At 46.7% G+C, this 24,999-nt stretch overlaps 1 protein-coding gene and 1 long non-coding RNA gene across 4 annotated transcripts in view; one reads left to right on the top strand and one right to left on the bottom strand.

Moving 5' to 3' along the window:
- LOC134966670 (uncharacterized) overlaps window positions 1–12,630 on the top strand; it is a 117,332-nt gene extending 104,702 nt beyond the window's left edge. For all 3 annotated transcript variants that reach the window (XR_010188686.1, XR_010188687.1, XR_010188688.1), the window contains exons 3-4: window positions 12,151–12,226; window positions 12,390–12,630. This is a non-coding gene — a long non-coding RNA (uncharacterized LOC134966670). The remainder of the gene's footprint in view (window positions 1–12,150; window positions 12,227–12,389) is intronic.
- SCN2B (sodium voltage-gated channel beta subunit 2) overlaps window positions 1–19,589 on the bottom strand; it is a 103,297-nt gene extending 83,708 nt beyond the window's left edge. The window contains exons 1-2 of the mRNA XM_063943592.1: window positions 19,389–19,589; window positions 9,792–9,955 (exon numbers count right to left, since the gene is read on the bottom strand). Coding sequence (XP_063799662.1) covers window positions 9,792–9,955; window positions 19,389–19,455 — 231 coding nt within the window. The 5' untranslated portion in view covers window positions 19,456–19,589. The remainder of the gene's footprint in view (window positions 1–9,791; window positions 9,956–19,388) is intronic.
- Between the last annotated feature and the right edge of the window lie 5,410 nt (window positions 19,590–24,999).

Genomic DNA, 24,999 nt, shown 5'->3' with positions numbered 1-24,999 from the left:
TCAGTAAAAAAAGGACTCCAAAACCTAAAATAAAATTGTCGGAGGAGAAGCGTAAACTTGCCAATATGCCATTTACCACACGGAGTGGCAAGGAACGGCTGAGGCCCTGGCCTATGTTCATGGCTAGTGGTTCAGCTTCACATGAGGATGGAGGCACTCAGCCTCTCGCTAGAAAAATGAAAAGACTCAAGCTGGCAAAAGCAGTAGCACCGCAAAGAACTGTGCGTTCTTCGAAATCCCAAATCCACAAGGAGAGTCCAATTGTGTCGGTTGCGATGCCTGACCTTCCCAACACTGGACGTGAAGAGCATGCGCCTTCCACCATTTGCACGCCCCCTGCAAGTGCTGGAAGGAGCACCCGCAGTCCAGTTCCTGATAGTCAGATTGAAGATGTCAGTGTTGAAGTACACCAGGATGAGGAGGATATGGGTGTTGCTGGCGCTGGGGAGGAAATTGACCAGGAGGATTCTGATGGTGAGGTGGTTTGTTTAAGTCAGGCACCCGGGGAGACACCTGTTGTCCGTGGGAGGAATAGGGCCGTTGACATGCCTGGTGAAAATACCAAAAAAATCAGCTCTTCGGTGTGGAAGTATTTCACCAGAAATGCGGACAACAGGTGTCAAGCCGTGTGTTGCCTTTGTCAAGCTGTAATAAGTAGGGATAAGGACGTTAACCACCTCGGAACATCCTCCCTTATACGTCACCTGCAGCGCATTCATAATAAGTCAGTGACAAGTTCAAAAACTTGGGCCGACAGCAGAAGCAGTCCACTGACCAGTAAATCCCTTCCTCTTGTAACCAAGCTCACGCAAACCACCCCACCAACTCCCTCAGTGTCAATTTCCTCCTTCCCCAGGAATGCCAATAGTCCTGCAGGCCATGTCACTGGCAATTCTGACGAGTCCTCTCCTGCCTGGGATTCCTCCGATGCATCCTTGCGTGTAACGCCTACTGCTGCTGGCGCTGCTGTTGTTGCTGCTGGGAGTCGATGGTCATCCCAGAGGGGAAGTCGTAAGCCCACTTGTACTACTTCCAGTAAGCAATTGACTGTCCAACAGTCCTTTGCGAGGAAGATGAAATATCACAGCAGTCATCCTGTTGCAAAGCGGATAACTGAGTCCTTGACAACTATGTTGGTGTTAGACGTGCGTCCGGTATCCGCCGTTAGTTCACAGGGAACTAGACAATTTATTGAGGCAGTGTGCCCCCGTTACCAAATACCATCTAGGTTCCACTTCTGTAGGCAGGCGATACCGAGAATGTACACGGACGTCAGAAAAAGACTCACCAGTGTCCTAAAAAATGCAGTTGTACCCAATGTCCACTTAACCACGGACATGTGGACAAGTGGAGCAGGGCAGGGTCAGGACTATATGACTGTGACAGCCCACTGGGTAGATGTATGGACTCCCGCCGCAAGAACAGCAGCGGCGGCACCAGTAGCAGCATCTCGCAAACGCCAACTCTTTCCTAGGCAGGCTACGCTTTGTATCACCGCTTTCCAGAATACGCACACAGCTGAAAACCTCTTACGGCAACTGAGGAAGATCATCGCAGAATGGCTTACCCCAATTGGACTCTCCTGTGGATTTGTGGCATCGGACAACGCCAGCAATATTGTGTGTGCATTAAATATGGGCAAATTCCAGCACGTCCCATGTTTTGCACATACCTTGAATTTGGTGGTGCAGAATTATTTAAAAAACGACAGGGGCGTGCAAGAGATGCTGTCGGTGGCCAGAAAAATTGCGGGACACTTTCGGCGTACAGGCACCACGTACAGAAGACTGGAGCACCACCAAAAACTACTGAACCTGCCCTGCCATCATCTGAAGCAAGAAGTGGTAACGAGGTGGAATTCAACCCTCTATATGCTTCAGAGGTTGGAGGAGCAGCAAAAGGCCATTCAAGCCTATACAATTGAGCACGATATAGGAGGTGGAATGCACCTGTCTCAAGCGCAGTGGAGAATGATTTCAACGTTGTGCAAGGTTCTGATGCCCTTTGAACTTGCCACACGTGAAGTCAGTTCAGACACTGCCAGCCTGAGTCAGGTCATTCCCCTCATCAGGCTTTTGCAGAAGAAGCTGGAGACATTGAAGGAGGAGCTAACACGGAGCGATTCCGCTAGGCATGTTGGACTTGTGGATGGAGCCCTTAATTCGCTTAACAAGGATTCACGGGTGGTCAATCTGTTGAAATCAGAGCACTACATTTTGGCCACCGTGCTCGATCCTAGATTTAAAGCCTACCTTGGATCTCTCTTTCCGGCAGACACAAGTCTGCTGGGGTTGAAAGACCTGCTGGTGAGAAAATTGTCAAGTCAAGCGGAACGTGACCTGTCAACATCTCCTCCTTCACATTCTCCCGCAACTGGGGGTGCGAGGAAAAGGCTCAGAATTCCGAGCCCACCCGCTGGCGGTGATGCAGGGCAGTCTGGAGCGACTGCTGATGCTGACATCTGGTCCGGACTGAAGGACCTGACAACGATTACGGACATGTCGTCTACTGTCACTGCATATGATTCTCTCACCATTGAAAGAATGGTGGAGGATTATATGAGTGACCGCATCCAAGTAGGCACGTCACACAGTCCATACTTATACTGGCAGGAAAAAGAGGCAATTTGGAGGCCATTGCACAAACTGGCTTTATTCTACCTAAGTTGCCCTCCCACAAGTGTGTACTCCGAAAGAGTGTTTAGTGCCGCCGCTCACCTTGTCAGCAATCGGCGTACGAGGTTACATCCAGAAAATGTGGAGAAGATGATGTTCATTAAAATGAATTATAATCAATTCCTCCGCGGAGACATTGACCAGCAGCAATTGCCTCCACAAAGTACACAGGGAGCTGAGATGGTGGATTCCAGTGGGGACGAATTGATAATCTGTGAGGAGGGGGATGTACACGGTGATATATCGGAGGGTGATGATGAGGTGGACATCTTGCCTCTGTAGAGCCAGTTTGTGCAAGGAGAGATTAATTGCTTCTTTTTTGGGGGGGGTCCAAACCAACCCGTCAGTCACAGTCGTGTGGCAGACCCTGTCACTGAAATGATGGGTTGGTTAAAGTGTGCATGTCCTGTTTTGTTTATACAACATAAGGGTGGGTGGGAGGGCCCAAGGACAATTCCATCTTGCACCTCTTTTTTCTTTTATTTTTAGTTGCGTCATGTGCTGTTTGGGGAGGGTTTTTTGGAAGGGACATCCTGCGTGACACTGCAGTGCCACTCCTAAATGGGCCCGGTGTTTGTGTCGGCCACTAGGGTCGCTAATCTTACTCACACAGTCAGCTACCTCATTGCGCCTCTTTTTTTCTTTGCGTCATGTGCTGATTGGGGAGGGTTTTTTGGAAGGGACATCCTGCGTGACACTGCAGTGCCACTCCTAAATGGGCCCGGTGTTTGTGTCGGCCACTAGGGTCGCTAATCTTACTCACACAGTCAGCTACCTCATTGCGCCTCTTTTTTTCTTTGCGTCATGTGCTGATTGGGGAGGGTTTTTTGGAAGGGACATCCTGCGTGACACTGCAGTGCCACTCCTAAATGGGCCCGGTGTTTGTGTCGGCCACTAGGGTCGCTAATCTTACTCACACAGTCAGCTACCTCATTGCGCCTCTTTTTTTCTTTGCGTCATGTGCTGATTGGGGAGGGTTTTTTGGAAGGGACATCCTGCGTGACACTGCAGTGCCACTCCTAAATGGGCCCGGTGTTTGTGTCGGCCACTAGGGTCGCTAATCTTACTCACACAGTCAGCTACCTCATTGCGCCTCTTTTTTTCTTTGCGTCATGTGCTGATTGGGGAGGGTTTTTTGGAAGGGACATCCTGCGTGACACTGCAGTGCCACTCCTAAATGGGCCCGGTGTTTGTGTCGGCCACTAGGGTCGCTAATCTTACTCACACAGTCAGCTACCTCATTGCGCCTCTTTTTTTCTTTGCGTCATGTGCTGATTGGGGAGGGTTTTTTGGAAGGGACATCCTGCGTGACACTGCAGTGCCACTCCTAAATGGGCCCGGTGTTTGTGTCGGCCACTAGGGTCGCTAATCTTACTCACACAGTCAGCTACCTCATTGCGCCTCTTTTTTTCTTTGCGTCATGTGCTGATTGGGGAGGGTTTTTTGGAAGGGACATCCTGCGTGACACTGCAGTGCCACTGCTAAATGGGCCCGGTGTTTGTGTCGGCCACTAGGGTCGCTAATCTTACTCACACAGTCAGCTACCTCATTGCGCCTCTTTTTTTCTTTGCGTCATGTGCTGATTGGGGAGGGTTTTTTGGAAGGGACATCCTGCGTGACACTGCAGTGCCACTCCTAAATGGGCCCGGTGTTTGTGTCGGCCACTAGGGTCGCTAATCTTACTCACACAGTCAGCTACCTCATTGCGCCTCTTTTTTTCTTTGCGTCATGTGCTGATTGGGGAGGGTTTTTTGGAAGGGACATCCTGCGTGACACTGCAGTGCCACTCCTAAATGGGCCCGGTGTTTGTGTCGGCCACTAGGGTCGCTAATCTTACTCACACAGTCAGCTACCTCATTGCGCCTCTTTTTTTCTTTGCGTCATGTGCTGATTGGGGAGGGTTTTTTGGAAGGGACATCCTGCGTGACACTGCAGTGCCACTCCTAAATGGGCCCGGTGTTTGTGTCGGCCACTAGGGTCGCTTATCTTACTCACACAGTCAGCTACCTCATTGCGCCTCTTTTTTTCTTTGCGTCATGTGCTGATTGGGGAGGGTTTTTTGGAAGGGACATCCTGCGTGACACTGCAGTGCCACTCCTAGATGGGCCAGGTGTTTGTGTCGGCCACTAGTGTCGCTTAGCTTAGTCATCCAGCGACCTTGGTGCAAATTTTAGGACTAAAAATAATATTGTGAGGTGTGAGGTATTCAGAATAGACTGAAAATGAGTGGAAATTATGGTTTTTGAGGTTAATAATAATATGGGATCAAAATGACCCCCAAATTCTATGATTTAAGCTGTTTTTTAGTGTTTTTTAAAAAAAACACCCGAATCCAAAACACACCCGAATCCGACAAAAAAAATTCGGTGAGGTTTTGCCAAAACGCGGTCGAACCCAAAACACGGCCGCGGAACCGAACCCAAAACCAAAACACAAAACCCGAAAAATTTCAGGCGCTCATCTCTAATTTAAATCAAGCAAGTGGCAAATGACATTAGAGGTCAAAATGCTCCCATGTACACAGAGGCATAGGCATTTCTGTAATGGGCCCACATTGCACGACCTGCACCCATTTTTTGAATACGTAATGTGTAAAAAGGGGGACGCTGTCTGCCGTAATGTGTAAAAAGGGGGACGCTGTCTGCCGTAATGTGTAAAAAGGGGACGCTGTCTGCCGTAATGTGTAAAAAGGGGACACTGTCTGCCGTAATGTGCAAAAAGGGGATGCTGTCTGCCGTAATGTGTAAAAAGGGGACGTTGTCTGCGTAATGTGTAAAAAGGGGACGCTGTGTGCCGTAATGTGTAAAAAGGGGACGCTGTCTGCCGTAATGTGTAAAAAGAGGGACTGTCTGCCGTAATGTGTAAAAGGGGCTCTACTGTGCAGCGTAATTTGAATAATGGGGACTACTATTCACCGTAATATGAATTGGTATTATTTTGTGGCCACACCCCTTCTCCATGAAGCCACGCCTCTATATTTTTCAGGTTCGCCTGCGGCGCACACTGCCCCTGTTTTACATAAAGGGGGGGCGCCAAGGGCCGTAACTACGTGTGTGCCAGGTGGGCCTGGCACACAGCGCAGTTGCCCAGAGGGCGCGCGGCCAGCGGCATGTAATGAGTCAAATTGACTCATTACATGCTGCCTCTGCTGTGTGCGCCGTGCGCCGCGCTGTGGAGGAGAGAGCAGCGCCGGGCAGCGGAGAAGGAGGGAGGGGGACTGGAGCCGCAGCAGCGCTATTTCATTGGTAGTAAGTGCCGCTGCAGCTGTCCCCTCTCCTTCTGTATTGGCTGCCCGGCGCTGCTGTGGATGCTGGGATGCGGTTCCTCCATCCCAGCATCCAGGGTATCCGGACTCCAGGTCGACAACAAAAAGGTCGCCACACCTTAGGTCGACTCCAATTGGTCGACACACCTTATGTCGACGTGGGCAAAATGTCGACATGGACAAAAGGTCGACAGGAACAAGGTCGACATGGAAAAAGGTCGACATGAGTTTTTCACATTTTTTCTTTTTTGGAACCTTTTCATACTTAACGATCCACGTGGACTACGATTGGAACGGTAATCTGTGCCGAGCGAAGCGGAGCGAAGGCTCCATGCCCGAAGCATGGCGAGCGAACGCGGTGCACTAATTGGGGTTCCCGGTCACTCTACGAAGAAAACGACACAAAAAAACATAAAAAACTCATGTCGACCTTTTTCCATGTCGACCTTGTTCCTGTCGACCTTTTGTCCATGTCGACATAAGGTGTGTCGACCAATTGGAGTCGACCTAAGGTGTGTCGACCTTTTTGTTGTCGACCTGGAGTCCCAGACCCGCATCCACAGCAGCGCCGGGCAGCCAATACGGAAGGAGAGGGGACAGCTGCAGCGGCGCTTACTACCAATGACATAGCGCTGCTGCGGCTCCAGTCCCCCTCCCTCCTCCTCCTTGTCCGATGCCTGCACCGAGGGAGCTGCCAGCACGAGGAGCCTGTCAGCGGGGAGATGGTAAGTATCTCTCTCTCTGTCTCTCTCTCAGGGGGACACCGTCTGACATAATGTGTAAAAAGGGGGACTGGCTGTCGCAATGTGTAAAAAGGGGGACACCGTCTGCCGTAATATGTAAAAAGGGGGCCTGGCTGCCGCAATGTGTAAAAAGGGGGACTGGCTGCCGTAATGTGTGAAAAGGGTGACTGGCTGCCGCAATGTGTGAAAAGGGGGCCACCGTCTGCCGTAATATGTAAAAAGGGGGCCTGGCTGTCGCAATGTGTAAAAAGGGGGACTGGCTGCCGCAATGTGTAAAAAGGGGGACGCTGGCTGCTGCAATGTGTATAAAGGGGGACACCGTCTGCTGTAATGTGTAAAAACGGGGACGCTGTCTGCTGTAATGTGTAAAAAGGGGACGCTGTCTGCCGTAATGTGTAATAAGGGGGACGCTGTCTGCCATACTGTGTAAAAATGGGGACGCTGTCTGCCGTAATGTGTAAAAAGGGGACGCTGTCTGCCGTAATGTGTAAAAAGGGGGACACTGTCTACCGTAATGTGTAAAAAGGGACGCTGTCTGCTGTAATGTGTAAAAAAGGGGTACGCTGTCTGCCGTAATGTGTAAAAAAGGGGACGCTGTCTGCCGTAATGTGTAAAAAAGTGGACGCTGTCTGCCGTAATGTGTAAAAAAGGGGACGCTGTCTGCGGTAATGTGTAAAAAGGGGACGCTGTCTGCCGTAATGTGTAAAAAGGGGGACTGTCTGCTGTAATGTGTAAAAAGGGGGACGCTGTCTGCTGTAATGTATAAAAGGGGTTCTACCTGGTGTAGTGGCGCTACTGTGCAGCTTAATTTGAATAATGGAGACTACTGTGCACCGTAGTATGAATTGCTATTATTTTATGGTCACGCCCCTTCCAATGAAGCCACGCCCCTATATATTTTTCACTGTCCCTATCTTGCATGGGGGGGGGCGCCAATGTTGTTTCTTGCACACAGCGCTAAAATACCTAGTTACAGCACTGGGGGCGCCGATGCCGTTTCTTGCACACAGCGCCAGAATGTCTAGTTACGGCACTGCAGTGTTGCACGTAGAAGGTGTTTAGAAGTAACCAGAAACCCTCCCTGACAGACTATGGGGGACATTTACTAAGCAGTGATAAGAGCGGAGAAGTGAGCCAGTGGAGAAATTGCCCCATCAACCAATCAACAGCTCTGTATCATTTTACAGTATGCAAATTATAGATGTTACTTCAGTGCTGATTGGTTGCCATGGGCAACTTCTCCACTGGCTCACTTCTCCGCTCTTATCACTGCTTAGTAAATGTACCCCTTATTTCTTTATTCATAATGGCCATGTGCATGTGATCAGAGCCCAGCAATTTGTGTGATCAAAGGGAGTGCGCATGACCAATGTAATGTGATTCCAATAGAAAATAAAAAGTTTGTGAGCAAAGATAGCTGTCCACCTCACAATCTCTCCGTGGAACAACAGATCCCAGCATCAGCTGGGAGAGTGCCAATTCGCAATTACCAGACTGTCAGTTCACAGGTCCTGTTCCTCCGTGGAACAACAAGTCCCAGCACCAGCTAACAGTATTCACAGTTCACTGCTTAGCAATTAGCAGCCTGTTGAGGCACAGGTCTTTCAGACCGGCAGCTCCTTCTAAACCGCATTCACCAGCGGTAATGAAATCTCGAAGTTAATAAACAAAGGGCAGTTGATAGTGCATGAATATGTTTTAGGAATTTATTCCAACAGGTTCCACACATAAAGATAAAATTACGTACCACAGGCGGCGGTTCAACCACCGTAAGTATCCCCATTTGTATAAGTGAGTTTAGATGGACCGCATTCAATGCTGTCTGCTGGCAACTCTGATCACACTGCCCACTCCTTTCATGCTAGGCCACACCCCAACATGTTTCGTCACACCGGACTTCGTCAGAGGGCTCCTGTAATCGGAGTTGCCAGCAGACAGCATTGAATGCGGTCCATCTAAACTCACTCATACAAACGGTGATACTTACGGTGGTTGAACCGCCGCCTGTGGTACGTCATTTTATCTTTATGTGTGGAACCTGCTGGAATAAATTCCTGAAACATATTCATGCACTATCAGGCTATCAGGCGCCCTTCGTTTATTAACTTTTATATATATATATATATATATATATATGTTGTTTTATTTCTTTTTATCCTCTATATGCTGAATTCTATGGTTGGTCATGTGACCGAAGAACCCCGCATAAAGATACATAAAAAAGTTTATTTTTTTATTATGCACTTGGTATGTTCTATAACCTGATTTACACTATTAGTCGCTCATTTTCCCCTCTACTATTGCTAACTATATATATTTGTATTATGAATATTCCGATGATTACTATTTTGGTAAAAGGCCATATTTACGTGTCCCATCAGAATTCCATACTTGCACCTCAGCAGTTTCTCCTTTACAAGTATTCTGTATTAATGGAGTTTGATTAGTGGTGTAAACATAGTTATGAAAACAAGAGAATTGCAGTCTACTAGCTGTAATGGTCGTCATTGCCTGGCTTTCAATTATTATTTTCCCTCTATCTCCACCTCCCAACTCTCTATCTCTCTCCTTGTGTCCCCCGCACCCCCATCTCTTCCCCTGACACCGACTTTCTCCTCACCTCTGCCTCCCTTTTCTCTCTCTTCTCTTCCCCAGCACTTTCTCCTCATCACTCCGTCTTCCTCCCCCCACTTTCTCTATCACGGCCTGCTTAATCTCTCCTGTGCATTTCTGACAATGGTGGGAGAGGTCAGAGGTTATACCAACTGTCATTTTGATTACATCATTTTTATCAGTCGATTTATTATATAGATTGCCTCATTTTGTTACAGTAAAAAAAAACTACTGTCTCCTAGATAAAAGGACACAAGAAGATGTGGTATTATATTATAACTGTGATAAAGAAAGAAAAGGAAAACAGAAAAAAAAAACAAAAAAAACAAAGTGGTAAATTTGTCACAAATGGTCTGCACTTTCTGGAAACATAGATGTGAGTGATGGCATACAGTTGTGGTACATTGGGATGGCACACTGGAAGACTCTGCTTTGGCACAGATGCATGACATACAAATGACCAGTAAATACACAGTGATCCACACCATCTCTCACCGTCTCTTCTGTACAGTTGTCACAGCCCCGATATGTCCAGTTCATGGAGAACTGTTTGTTGTCCATCCTGTAACATGAGTTAAAGTTGCATGGAAGTCGTATGTCGGATCCATTCAGAGCATAGATAACAGGAGGCACAGTAATCTCCATCCCGGATGCACAAACTGAGCACATACAACCATTAGTGGCATCAATATAAAATAATAATAAAAAAGCAGTGTTTATTCAGCAATAGTCCCTTACAGAATTTTCAGATACAAGTATAAGGCTCGTGAAAGGACATGTTTTTGTATAGCAGTTAGTAGGGCTCAGGTTCATGTTTTTTTTGGATTTCCCTAATCATGAACTTATGAACAAGTCTAATTATCTTGGTAAGTAATTTTCCTAACTGTTCTTTCGGAGGTAGTGACTTATTGAAGAGTGAAATGCGTGATCAACTTTTTTTTTTAAGCAATCAAACCCTTGGAGAATTTCAAAAAGGGAGTCACATTTGGTATCAAGGAAGGTGTCATGTTTTGGATCATGTTTCATAGTAGTGCACATATAACCTATGAAATATAGAAATAGACGGTTAAAGTTGTTCATGTGCCAAACTGTGGTAAGCATATCTCTTATCCAAACTCCACCTGTACAGTCCAGGTTTTAAGGATATCCATGCTTAGGTGATTGAATTAGTACCTCAGTCAGTTTGATTTAACCATCTGGACTCAAGCATGGATACCCTTACTACTTGGACTGTAATGGAGTTTCGGAAACTCTGAATTATGACTTAGCATCTTTGGCATGCGCAGTTGAGACCTGATCGCCCGCTGTGTGAAAACGCACAGCAGCGATCGGGTTTGAATTAGGCCTTATGGGGAGCATGTACTAAGCAGTGATAAAAGTGGAGGTGTACCGTGGAGAAGTTTCCCATGGCAACCAATCAGCTGCACTGTATATGTTTATAGTAGGCAAATTATAAATGTTACGTGACGTCAATGCTGATTGGTTGCCATGGGCAACTTCTCCACTGGCTCACTTCTCCGCTTTTATCACTGCTTAGTATATGTCCCCCTTAATCCTTAAAATGGGCACACACTCCTCCAATCACCTCGGGATACAACTCCAGACCAGAGTGCAGGAGACCTTAGTTGTAGATGCAGCGCCAAATTTATACATACATTACATACCTGTCCAATCTTGCTGCAAATCTCTGACCTGCATCTTCTAAAAGGACTGTATCACCGTACACACTCTTCCAATATTTGGTAGACCAGCAGCCACTCATGCACATGAATCGGGAGAAGCAATGGATGAACCAGTCATAGGAGCATACACACTTATCTATTGGTTGGCTGGTTGACGATCTGGTCTACAAAATTTTTCAGCAGGTTTAAAAGACCAGACAAGCAGGATTGGGTTCTTGTAAGCATACAGACTCTACCTATGTCTGACCATCTGGTGGGTTGGAGGTTGGATTGGATGAGAACTGGAAAAGTGTGCACCCAGCTAAACACAGCTTTAGGTTTTTAGCAGTGTAGGAATATAGGGCCTGGTTCATGTTTGTAAGCAAAGCAAAAAAGCAAGCAACTGGACCAAACCATGCTGCGCTGCAGGTGAGGCAGATGTAACATGTGCAGAGAGATTTAGATTTGGGTGGGGTGTGTTCAACGGATTGAGATTTATTTGCCGGCATTTGGGATGCCGGCGGTTAGAATATCGACAGCGGCATCCCGATGATCAGAATCCCGTCAGAGAAAGGTAAGTATACCTACCTTCCCTTGGCCCCCTCCCAGCAGCTTCAACATATCCTTCCCCGGTGGTGTCTAAACTTAACCCCCCTCCCTACACCTTAAACCTAACCCCCCTGGGGCACAGCCTTACCCTACCCCCGCAGCCTAAACCTAAGCCCCCACCCCCCGGCTTACCTGTTCTGTGTCCTGGTGGATGCTCGTTCAGGATCCCGGCTGTCGGGTTTCCGGTGCCAAGATGGTGTCCCTATTCAGGATGCTGGTGTCGGCATTCTGAATCGTGTTGGGATTCCGGCATCCGTATTCTGACTGTCAGGATTCCGACAGCCAGGATTCTGACTGTACCCCGTGTTCAACTGGAATCTAAATTGCATTGTAAAAATAAAGCTGTCTAACCTTTGTGGGCTACATGCAAAAAGCAGCCAGTATTAACCCTACACGGAAAAAATATAAATGCATTTGCTCCCCTTGCATGGCAACATGGTTTGTTCCAGACACAAAGTTACTTGCTTTTTTTTGCTGTACTTACAAACACGGATCAGGCCCACAGTACGGACCTCATGCATTTTTCCCTCCTGCTTTGTATTATGATGGGTTAATGTTTAATTAAACTCTGTTTTGTCTTCCAGGGAACCACAGTGAAAGTAATTTAGACTGTCAAATATATGGTTGCCATGCAAAGCCACGCCAAGGCCCTGAAGCGAGGTAAAGCAAAGAGGTCCTGCCAGGAAGCAGTTTTGGTGGCCCTTTACTGACATCATGGACCTTTATTTTAAGCATGTTCCAGTGTTTGTTTTATGTTTTAATTTTTATAGTCCTACTTTTATTAGTAATAGCTTCAGAATTGCAGAACTTGTCTTATTTGCAGGAGGGGGTATGATCATCGGTCACCGCTGATTTTCTGACATGTGATGATGATACGGGACGAAAAATTGGAAGGCATCATCAATGAGAATGTAAAATGACAATGAGGGAAGTCTGCATCCTGACCCTCAGTAGTGAGTGTGACTGAAGGCAATGGCCACACATTCCTAATGACAGTGACTGTAGCAGTGAATCTGGTAATATAACTTTATACCATCTGTTCAAATAAACAGAATACGTCCTAATTTATTCAGTGTCATTAATAACAGGTTAAAGTAATATTGACGCGGCTTAGAAGGAAAATAGTAAGACTGTAACTTGCCAAATAGATATACACGCCTACAGTATAACAATTGTATGTAACAGTCACTGCCTATTGTGGTTGTACATATACTGGACCTTAGGGGTCTATTTACTAAGCCCAGTGGTGCAAGTAGAAATATTTTCTTAGTGGTAGAGTGTGCAAAAAAGGGGCGTGCCCATGTATTGTGAGGGGGCGTGGCCATACACTGCTAGTGGGAGTGGCTACATGACACTAGCGGTGTGGCCACATGACAGACCCTTTTTTTGGGTATCTGGAGGCAAGGCTAAAAATATATAGTAATGCCCCCAATTTAATAACCTTATAAAGTAATGCCTCCATTATAACAGGAAAATACAGTCACTGTCGCACTCCCAGTAACCCTGACAGTGTGGGAGGAGCCGTCATGCTGGCAATCACCATGGTCTTGTTGCTTTGTGGCACATTATAATTGTGGTGATGGCAAAGTGTGTGGCAGGTGGTACTGCGTACCCGCTGCCAAATTCTTAAGGGTACTCCGTACCCGAGCGTACCCCGCATACTTGCACCACTGACTAAGCCTAGGATGGAGATAAATTCGCTGGAGATAAAGTACCAGCTCCTAACTGCCACAGGCTGTGTTTGAAAAATGACAGGAGCTGATTGGCTGCTACTTTATCTCCAGCAACTTTATCTCCATCCAAGGCTTAGTAAATAGACCCCTAAATCTACAGCCTCGTCATCCCTCCTGTCAGCTTTCCATCATTGTGACCTTCCTGCACATGCAATAACATCCAGCAAAGTAGGAGAAATAAATGGGATAGGGTCATTAGGTCAAACACACTTGGGTCGACAGTCATTAGGTCGACCACTATTGGTCGACATGCATTAGGTCGACATGGTCACTAGGTTGACATGTACTAGGTTTACATGGAAAAAGGTCGACATACGTTTTTCACTTTTTAACATTTTTTGGAACTTTTTCATACTTTTTACGATCCACGTGGACTACGATTGGGAATAGTAACCCGTGCCGAGCGCAGCGGTAGCGGAGCGAGACGCCTTGCCGGAAGCTTGCGAGCCATGCGAGGGGACACGGTGCACTAATTGGGGTTCCCGGTCACTTTATGTAGCAAATGACACCAAAAAAAGTAAAAAAAAAACTCATGTTGACCTTTTTCCATGTCGGCCTTGTTCATGTCGACCTAGTGACCATATCGACCTAGTGGCCATGTCGACCTAATGCATGTCGCCCAATAGTGGTCGACCTAATGACTGTCGACCTAAGTGTGGTCGACCTAATGACCCATATCCCAGATAAATACTGCATGGGCTGCACATTACCAGTGTGTAAATGACTGGATCAGATCTGCCTCTGTAACCGCTTAGAATAACATCTCAGCAGCAGGTTTACTACAAAAGCAGATTTCAAAGGAATTCCAAAGACCTTAGGAAAGTTTGGTGTGTGCTGTGTCATGTGACCTGGCCCTGCTGCATTGCAGGCTTGCCTACCCTCCCGCATTCAGCGGGAGGCTCCCGTTTTTTAATTGACCCTCCCGCTGCCCCGCAAACCTTGTCATGCCTCCCGGATTTGACGAGTCCTTCTGAAAATCTGGAGTGCGCATGCGCAAATCCAGAAACGCCGGGGAGCCTGCACGGAAGACGCCACTGATGCCAATGTGGGTAGCGGTGGCTAACTGTCCTGAAGAGGCAGTGTAAGCGGAGGCTCTGCAGCCGGCCTCAGTGCGATACAGAACAGAAGCTTTGGGCAGAGACTTGCCTACTGTCACACCGGGAGATGCACTGTGTGAGACCCGAAGGGGGTGGGGGTGCGGGGTTAGCAATGCAGGGAGGAGCTGTGTTGGAGAACAGCAGTCTCAAAGCCCTTCAGTGCCCATCCCCCTGGCCGGGTCTCCCCTCCTTACCCCCAATCAAAGACGGAAATATATTTTTTTTACCTGGCTGGCTGGTACAGCTGAGGCCCCGCCCCTCGCTCAGGCCCCGCCCCCTGCCACGATTCCATTCTTCCCCTCACAGACAGGAAACATTTATCTCTTGATAAAGCAGCAGCAGGCATTTAGGTGCCTAGGCTGTGCCCCTCTCACAGGCCCCACCCCTCATGTGGCCCGCGATTGCCACCTCTCCACCCGTCACTATGAGGATCCAGCACAGAGCTTCCTACAGGTAAGAGCTCTCTGTGCTCATTACTTTCAAACCTCTCCACCAATATATAAGCATGACAAGGCTACAAAACATAATTATATTGTTACTATGGGCCTGTAATTTTTCCTTTAAATTGACACTATGAGGGGGGGTATCCAATTAGGTGTGATCTGATCTATGTTCGCCAGATCGAAACAGCTGGATATTGCGATTTTTGACCAATGGTCATTAACACTCCGTCAGCCGCTTATCGCGGATTATTCTTCAGGTGACTGAGGCATCCGAAGCATAATCAGCGCTAAGTGCCAGCATAATGGGGAGGAGCGCGCCGCATTGGGGCTAATAGGATAGCCCCTGGCGATACAATTACCTGCGGTCATTGACCACGGGTAATTGGTTACCCCCCTATGTGTTAGGTCTGTAATCTACCCAGCTCCCTGTGTGTCCTTGAAGTCAAACATCCCTAACACAGGATTGGGCACAGTAACTCACACAGTACAAACTGGAAAGTGTTTTTTAATTAGGCAGGGCCGGCACTCTCCGCACTCTGCTGCATTCCCAGGCTTGCCTGCCCTCCAACATTCAGCAGGAAGCTCCCAGTTTTTAATATAACCTCCCTCTGCCCTGCAAATCTTACCGGTGAGAATCTGGACTGCACATGCGCAAGTCCAGAAATGCTGGAGGTGGGACCTGTATGGGGGACATTATGACAAATGACGTCATGTCACTTAAATGCCAGCCACCGCAGGGTTGTGGGTAGCCGTGGCCACCTAGCAATGCATGTTCAGAGAGGCACAATGCAAAATCATTGCCGGCTCTAACTCCGCTCTTAGCCTTAGGGAGAGGGATGTAGTTATGTGACCGGTGGTCTGGAGACCGCCGGTCACAATACCAGCACTTACATCCCGCCCCCTCACAATCCCGACAGTCGGCATGATGATTAACAGGGACTATTCCCACTCATGGGTGTCCACGACACTCATAGAGTTGGAATAGAACTGTGGCGAGCAAAGCTCGCCACCGAGCCCACAATGGGCTTCGTTGCGCTTGCACCCCTGCCAGGCATCTGATTGCCAGGATCCCGGGGTCGGTATGGTGACCAGTAGTCTCCCAACCACTGGTCACGCGATACCAACCCAGAGGGGATGTAGTCCGCATCCAAACATTCAGGATGCCAACGGTCACAATATTGACAGTGGCATCCCGACACATTCCGCCAGTTGGCATTAGGTTTAGGGTGAGGCTGCAGGGAATGGGAGGGTGTGGGGGTTGAATAGGGACAGGCTGTGGGAAGGAGAGGTTAAAGTTAGGCTGTTAGGAGTTAAGCTGGAGGACAGGTGGATGGGAGGTATGGGTGTGCGACGGGAGGGATGGTTTAGGGGGAGGGTAACGGTTACAGTATCAAAATGTGTCAGGATTATGACTGTCGGGATCTCAACCTGGCCACAGCTTTTTAGACTATTGAAATTAATGTGCAGTACTTTTGGCTAATTACTATTTTTAAGAAGAACTCTTCATTGGATAAAGTTCACAGCTCTCTTCTCTAATTGTGTACTGTACACTTTCTTATATAGTCCTACTCAGAGGCGTAACTAGGGTTTTTGGAGCCCAGGGCAAGATCAATAGTAGCGTGGGCGAGTGGGCATGATGCCCTGGCCGGCGGCGGCGGCCCCCGCTGCTGGGCCTGCCAAAACGCCCAGGGCACGTGCCTTGCTCGACCCCTCTTAGTTACGCCTCTGGTCCTACTTATCCGGACTAATGGTTGGACTTTCAAAGACAATTTTTTTATTCAAGTAAACCTGATTAGACATTCCATATTTATACAACTTGTAGTGGTCACAAATGTGTTAATTGGTTGCAACCATGTAGCATACAACTATTTTGACAAATGTGAATACGTTACATGTTGCATTGTAACTTTTTACTATTTTTTTATAGATTAATCTTGTTCAGATACAAGCGGTTTACATCTGTTTAATACATTTATGTTGTTTTTATGTGTAAATAAATTGCTACATCTACTTATAATAATAGAGCTGAATTTGCTTTTACTTGGTTCTTATGCAAATGTCAGTGCTGCTTAAATTCTTTGTTTTGTTTTGTTGTTACCATTTATTAGGGCTGGCACCCTTTTAAGCAGCTGCTGTATAAGTATATATTGCTGTGTGCCTGGAATTATTTCATATCTTCTAGTGTGTAGCATAAGCGGAGGCTAGTGTGCTTGTCGGCAGTGTCAGCTGCAGTGGTGGCCTCTTCTCTCCCCACGGTGGCCTGTTAAAATGTAAGGGATTTAAGTAAACCAGAACTGCATAATAGGGTCCGTAGTGGCTGGGCAGGAGAAAGGGAAGAGACTGGGTGCTGAGTGTCACAGGCATTAACTGCATTCTGAAAGTGCACTCTCACTGAGAGTGATCCATCAGTGAGTGCTCTCTCTGAGGGCAGGTAATGCCTGTGATACCCAGCACCCAGTTTCTTCCCTTTCATTTGTCAGCGTTTGGGTATTGGGTTAGTGTACAAATGAAGCCAAGCTCACAGTGGCCCAATTTAAAATGAATAAATGTTGTTTGTACACTCATACATGAAAATTCTCATTGCCTGTGTATAAGTTACTAGGGTCTTTACAGGAGGGAGCAAAAGGTGATTTTTAAATAAAATTAAGTGACCTCACTAGTCCATTGGGTGGTACATGACACGCCCCCTCAACGGCACGCCACACATTCTGCTGCGACTTGCAATCTCCCTGAAACTAGTTTTCAAAAGTAGGCAAGTATGCTGCATTGTGCAGTGTGCTGTGTCATGTGACCTGGCCCTGCTGCATTGTGCAGTGTGCTGTGTCATGTGACCTGGCCCTGCTGCATTGTGCAGTATGCTGGGCTCATCTTCAGGACTCTTTATCAACTCTGATGTTCCCTTCCAGGACGTCAGGAAGGGTTAACTATCTTCTCAGTTCCACCTCCTTATACAGGACTCATAAGTGGTTACTACTCTCTCCTCCCAGCCGCTGTACTGTAAGCCTATGCTTGCTGCACTGCGGGTATATCCAGGACTTGGCATGTGTATGATGATGATGATGATGATGATGATGCACTATGTGGGTCACATTGCAGAGTGTTTGGTGCAAAAGGGGTTAACCGGCCTCTAGTGGAGACTCATCATATTGGCACAGTGCTCCAGGCTGGGAAGGGGAACGGCACAGACACCATTATTCAGTGATCAATATCTGCGCTCTGCTGAGTCAAGTTACTGCATTAAGGCAGAAGAAAGGGGGGACAGCTTTAGGGTATGCAGCAAGGGGGGCATTTAATTCTCTGATGCAGCTTAATGTATTTTCCCTGCCGATCACAATAATATATGTTGCATGTACTCCCTTTCCTATATTCCAAAGGCTTTTCCTGTTGGTTCATGTATGCCGGTTCGTTACCATAATACCTAGGGTTTATTACTGTGCAGTCCTGGGACTATGGATTAGTAAAGGAGGTGGTAAGTGTCAGTGCAGGTCATTTAGCATCTGACCTGATTGAGATGTACTGACCGTGATCTAGACAACAAGGTCAGCTTGTTCCATTGCTTTCAGCACATTCTATCGGTCCATAAAGAAAATCCCATAATTCCATAGGTATATTTGCTACCTAGTGAAATCTCTGCAGGTGAATTGCATCCTATAGGATTCCCTGAAGCTCCGCCCACTGCTCTAAATAAGCTTTGCCTGTGACTTAGGGTCTTTTTTTTTTTTTTTTTTCAAAATATCCTAAATCTTTTTACCCCAGCCCTCCCTTTATTGTCAGTCTATATAAACCTCCCCTGGACTCCTCCTACTTGTCTATCATTTTCTTAAGCAATTATAAATCTTCCACGTTATCATTTCTACAGCTATAGGTCAGCGATATAACGGTGACTCGAAGCCTCTTAGAACCATTAGCAGGATAACAAAAATACAGAGATCAATATTATACACTATAGGAATATACTGTATGCAACATCATTTCCTTGTTCATTTTGACAGTATACACTATTTAATGCTGATGTAATTTAAAGGCCTTAAGCAATATATATATATATATATTTAGATTATATATATATATATATATATATATGTATATATTAAGATAGATAGATAAATAGATAGATAGATAGCTATAGATATATATCTATAGATAGAAAGAATAGAAAGATACGATAGATAGATAGATAGAGATAGATAGATAGATATAGATATATATCTATAGACAGACAGACAGATAGACAGATAGATAGATAGATAGATAGATAGATAGATAGATAGATAGATATAGATATATATCTATAGACAGATAGATAGATAGATAGATAGATAGATAGATAGATAGATAGATAGATAGATAGATAGATAGATAGATAGATAGATAGATATAGCTATATAAAGTTATAGATATTGGATCATGTTTTATATGTCATAGCATGTGGGATAACATTTTGCCCCGGCTGGCAGTGAAAGGGTTAGCACGGAGTGTGTGCAGGGTGGCAGTGCATTGCGGCAGATGTACACCCAGCTGTGCATGCAGAACTGGCCATACAACTTACCCAGGAGGCTGAGTGCCAGTGTTACCAGGCTTAGCCCAGGGGGTGCTGGGCGCGCTCTCCTGCCCATGGCCTGGGAGGACTAAGGGGGGTCTCCGGCCGCTCCTGTCCTGGATTATATCTATTTATATAATGTAATTTTTCCCTCGATGGTGCAGCTCTGAGAAAACTGTAAAGTCAATATGGCCGGATCTCTGGCTGCAGCAGAGATGCAGGAGGGATGAGGATGGTGGGTGGTGGGAACACTTAGTTTTATGGTTAGTGAATTTTCTAGAATCATGCGGGAGGGTGAATAATAAAAAAAAATGTAATCCTGATTTTATTTATCATTTTGTTCATGTTTTTTGGTTGCAGAAATATAATATCATTTTAAAGACATATAGGATCAATCTCAATACTGTCTTCTTTTTATCACAGCGACACTTTTTTCTAATTATCCAAAAAGCTATTTTTTTTTGTATATATGTTTATTAGATTGTATGATCCATGGGATGTTACATCACTGTGTATATGCTTATGCATACTTTACTTGTTTACATTTACAGGGATACAGTAAACCATATTATAATTAATATAATCATAAAAAAGTCTATAAATACAGGGCCTGATTCAGACCTGATGGCTGTGCTGCAAATTATACTGTCCTGTGATCAGATAGTCGCTGCCCAGGGGGAGTGAAAACTCACCCCGTGCAAGTGTGCGACTGCATGTGAACGCTGTGCGACAAATCCCCTCAGTCAGCGGACGGCTGCAAAACCGCTCGCATCACACTCACCATCTAATGTTTTTCCCATTCTGTGCAGTGTGTGCGTAGCTCAATACCTATTCCTCCAGTGCCAAGAAATCGGGCAGATTAGGGCCGGAGCTGACGTCACACACCCTCCCTGAAACCACTTGCGTTTTTCAAGACCTGAAAATGGTCCGTTACCACCCACAAACGTCCTCTTCCTGTCAATCACCTTGTGAACAGCCGTGCGATTGAAATTTTCGCACCATCCTGTCGCTGTTTGGTGACGCGCGCGTGCGCATTGAGATGCATATTCATGCGCAGTAGTTTGATAATCGCCCACTGTGCGAAAACGCACAACGGGCGTTCAGGTCTGAATCGGGCCCATAGTATAAAGTGGAATGCCTAGAAAGTGATTGCAAATATTATATAATGTTGTGCATTCAATTTCTCACACATCTGTACAGAATACATACGCTTTACCGGGGGCCGGGATGCCCGCGGTCAAGATACCGACAGCGGCATCCTGGCCGCCAGTATGCTGGCGACGGGGCTAGCACTAGAAAGCCGCTTGCCACACTGCGGCCACTGTGGCTTACTGCGCTCACCACAGATTATATTCTCCCACTATGGGTGTCGTGGACACCAACAGAGGGATAGAAAAAAGCCTGTGGCGCCGGTATTCCGGCGGTGGCATTACACCGCCTATCGGGATTCCAGCGTTGGCATTGTGACCTCTAGCATACCGCCAGGCGGTCTCGTGATCCAGAAAATCAGTCTTCTCATCATATTGATATGTAGGCATTTATGCCTGTTACTTGATTTATTTATTTTGTGTTTGTTTGAAGCTCCCATCATAACTGTCAGATCTCTAGCTAGGGAACAATTATCATTTTCCGGTTTATGAAATATTAATTCTGTACAGCTAAACTGCAAGCACAGCACGTTTACCTTGTAATGCATTTCAGAAACAGTCTGGTCACCATGTATTTGTAAATATGTATATCCATTACAGGAGGCTTAAGCAAGCTATAGCTCTGCCGCTATTCGAGGCAAAGCATGCTGGGACTTGTAGTGGTAGATTAGCTATCAAGTTACGTCTTTATGCAGACTACCCCTCTCAGGCACTCTTATCCTGGCTGATGGAGGCTTATGAAAGATTTCAGAGCAAGGTTTATAGAGAGGGCAATAGCACCGACCTGGGGGCAACATCCAAGGTGGGGCGGTGCTGGGGCGTGAAAGCTCAATCACGTCATAGCAGCACTCCACTCTGCGATGATGCAATTCAGCGCAAATCACCTCATCAACCCCCAACCCCCCAGACCACCCACTTTCGCAGCCGGGTGCAGGCTGGGTGCCGATGAGCGTACGGCCTGTGGAGGCAGGGGGCCTAATTCAGAGTTGATCGCAGCAGCAAATTTGTTAGCAGTTGGGCAAAGCCATGTGGGGCAGATGTAACATGTGCAGAGAGAGTTAGATTTGGGCGGGTTATATTGTTTCTGTGCAGGGTAAATACTGGCTGCTTTATTTTTACACTGCAAATTAGATTTCAGTTTGAACACACCCCACCCAAATCTAACTCTCTCTGCACATGTTATATCTGCCTCCCCTGCAGTGCACATGGACTTGCCCAACTGCTAACAAATTTGCTGCTGCGATCAACTCTGAATTAGGCCCCATGTGCACTGCAGGAGGGGCAGATATAACATGTGCAGAGAGAGTTACATTTGGGGGTGTAGTATGGTATGCCGGCGGCCGGGCTCCCGGCGACCAGCATACCGGCGCCAGGAGCCCGACTGCCGGCATACCGACAGTGTGGCGAGCGCAAAGGAGCCCCTTGCGGGCTCGCCATGCTGCGGGCACGGTGGCGCGCTATTCTCCCTCCAGGGGGGTCGTGGAACCCCGAGGGAGAATAGCTGTCGGTATGCTGGGTGTCGGGATCCCGGCGCCGGGATCTCGACATTCGGCATACTGAAAACCACCCAGATTTGGGTGTGGTGTGTTCAAACTGAAATCTAAATTGCTGTGTAAAAATAAAGCAGCCAGTATTTACCCTGCACAGAAACAAAATAACCCACCCAAACCTTACTCTCTCTGCACGTTATATCTGCCCCACCTGCAATGCAACATGGTTTTGCCCATAAGCTCACAAATTTGCTGCCCATTAGCTAACACATTTGCTGCTGTGATCAGATCTGAATCACCCCCAAGATCCGGGAGACTTGCCCACTTTCCCGGGGTGGCGGGAGCGCCACCCAATATTTGGGAGCCTCCCGGCCATTCTGGGAGAGCAGGCAAGTGTGGGTAGGGCGCAGACTTAGGAACTATAACATCCTGTTTGTTTAAAGTTGACATAAAAACAAACATTATTATTTAACCCCTTTGCTGCGGGGGTTTTCTCACCCGTGTGCTGAGGATGCTTTCTCACAGTTGTGCTCGTCACATTCAAACATTAATATCAGTGTTTTTTATGTGGTACCCATACCCACACAAATTAAACCTGCGGGTTTATTTATTTACGTTTTTTTTATTCAGTAGACTTTGTATTTTAAGGGGCAGACTAGAAGGGCCAGTGGTTCTTATCTGCCGTCAAATTCTGTTTCTATTTTCAGATAATGCTGTTAGTCCTTTTTATTCTTTTTAACACAACAAATACAAAAAAAAATGTACGCAAATTAATGCTCCAAAAAAGTGTTTTTTTTTTATTGAAATTTCAAGAAAGGGAACTAAAAGCAAACATGATTCTTTTGGACTAATAAGCCCATAATCTACTTTTCCAAAACAGTAAAAAGCAGGATTCTATGCGTAGGTTTTGATGGAAAAATCTGCACTTGAAATGAAACATTTTTTTTTATTTTATTTTTTTATTCTGTCTCAATTTAAAGACTTACTGTGTATAGGAAAAATGTGGTTGCCCAACATTGGAGGTTCAGGGAGCCGGGGACCCTCAGGACCCGGCACCCCCTTTCCTGTCACTGTGGGGACATGCCCAGCACTCCAAGAGTTGCTAGGCTGCTCCCAGGCTCCCCATACTCTGTGAATAGGTGCAGTGCGCATCTACTCTCCTGCTGTTACCTGTGCAGAGCAGTGGTGCGTGCTCGCCCCAACTGCCACCCCCCACCTCACTCCCCCCACACACACACACTACCACCACGGGACACTGTGGCCCGCGGGTTGGACAGTCCAAGAAATACATGACTGTCCCGCTGAATCCGGGACAGTTGGGGGATATGCTACCGCCTTAACTGAAGCATCACATCTTTTGTTTGGCACAAGATGGGGGCTATTTGGACTTTAGTCCCTCCTCCCAATCTGTGGGAAATCTTTTTATTTTTATTTTTTTATGTACTGTTTCCGTTATTGTCTGGTGAGTACTAAGGGAGCACATCATTTGAAAGAGATGACTCCCCTCTTTCAAGGCAGGATGTTTCTCTATGTGTGCGGGCAAGTTTGGGGGAGATTCCCCATCAATGGAAATCTGTTTTTTTTCCCCGTAGCGCTAGGCAGTATTATCAGTCATAGGTGATCACCAGACATTAGCTGCTACGGGGGCCATATAAGTTCAAAGAGGAGACTCCCCATATGTGGGTGACCCCCACATTTCCAGATGTCATTATGGGCATGATAGGGCACGTAGGGCCTAATTCAGGGTTGATTGCAAAAGCAAAATCTTTCTCTAATGGGCAAAACCATGCTGCACTGCAGGTGGGGCAGATGTAACATGTGCAGAGAGAGTTAGGTTTGGGTGGGGTGTGTTCAAACTGAAATCTAAATTGCAGTGTAAAAATAAAGCAGCCAGTATTTACCCAGAAACAATATAACCCACCCAAATCTAACTCTTTCTGCACGTTAGAAGGACTTAACGTTTTTTTCTTTCTTCGGTGAGCATACCAATGGCACATAAACATCTAGAATCATCTTGAAATATAAGGAAAGCAGAATGAAACGGAACCTAAGGGGATCCCATTGAATCGTAACTCAAAGGGATCTCAATCTAACATCTTAAACTGAGAGAAAATTAAGAAGGTAATATTAATACATCTATATAAAAACATCATACAAGAGGTGTCTTTTTGCAGCATCGTAGGATAGTGGATTTCCGTCAAAAACTTGCAACAGCCCTACGCAGATGAAGTTTCTCCGACTGAGTGTGGCCTCCGTGGTGAGCGGCTCTGCGTCATTGAATGCGCCCTTGTCAGCTCCTTCACTCTCAATGCCTCCGAGTCCCAAGAAAGCCCACTAAAATGGTCAGGCTGCTTGTCCAGTTCCGCGCTGCATCTCTATGCGCAAACAATCAGGGCATACTGTATGTGCACACTCGGACACTGGGTTGGACTGGCCCACAGGGGAACAGGGGAAACCCCCGGTCGATCCCACTGCCTGGGGGCCCCATCTCCTCCTCTAGGGATCAGGTTCCAGACTGTTATCTTATAATGCACAGGACTATGGTATATTCTCTACAGTGCATTGCCAATATTTATCTGCAAGCACTAAAAGCATTTATATATTTACCAAGGTGCCCAGCCCATGCACTCTCTAATTGTTAGGCAAACCAATGTTGGGGCTGGCCACATCCCCTCTTGGGACTGGCCACACCCCTAAACATGGACCATTTGCACTGCATTCCCCGGTGGGCCCTACATGCTCCAGTCCGACACTGCTCTGACATGTGCGCAGACTGAAAACATTGCCATTTGCATGCGACTGCGCATCTGCATCCACCTCTGATTCAGACTCTTTGGTGGCAATTCAAGTGTTTTGTGTGCACCCTGGTGGGCATCTATACAAATAGGCAACTAATGGAGCAATTCAGTTGTTTCTCCGTTCGGGGGCCCATTAGTATTGATGCACCTAAAAGCACTGGGGTTCAGCATGTTTTAGAGCGGG

The sequence above is a fragment of the Pseudophryne corroboree genome, chromosome 10, assembly GCF_028390025.1.
Source record: "Pseudophryne corroboree isolate aPseCor3 chromosome 10, aPseCor3.hap2, whole genome shotgun sequence".
NCBI lineage: Eukaryota > Metazoa > Chordata > Amphibia > Anura > Myobatrachidae > Pseudophryne > Pseudophryne corroboree.
This window is presented reverse-complemented; position numbering and strand designations above follow the sequence as displayed.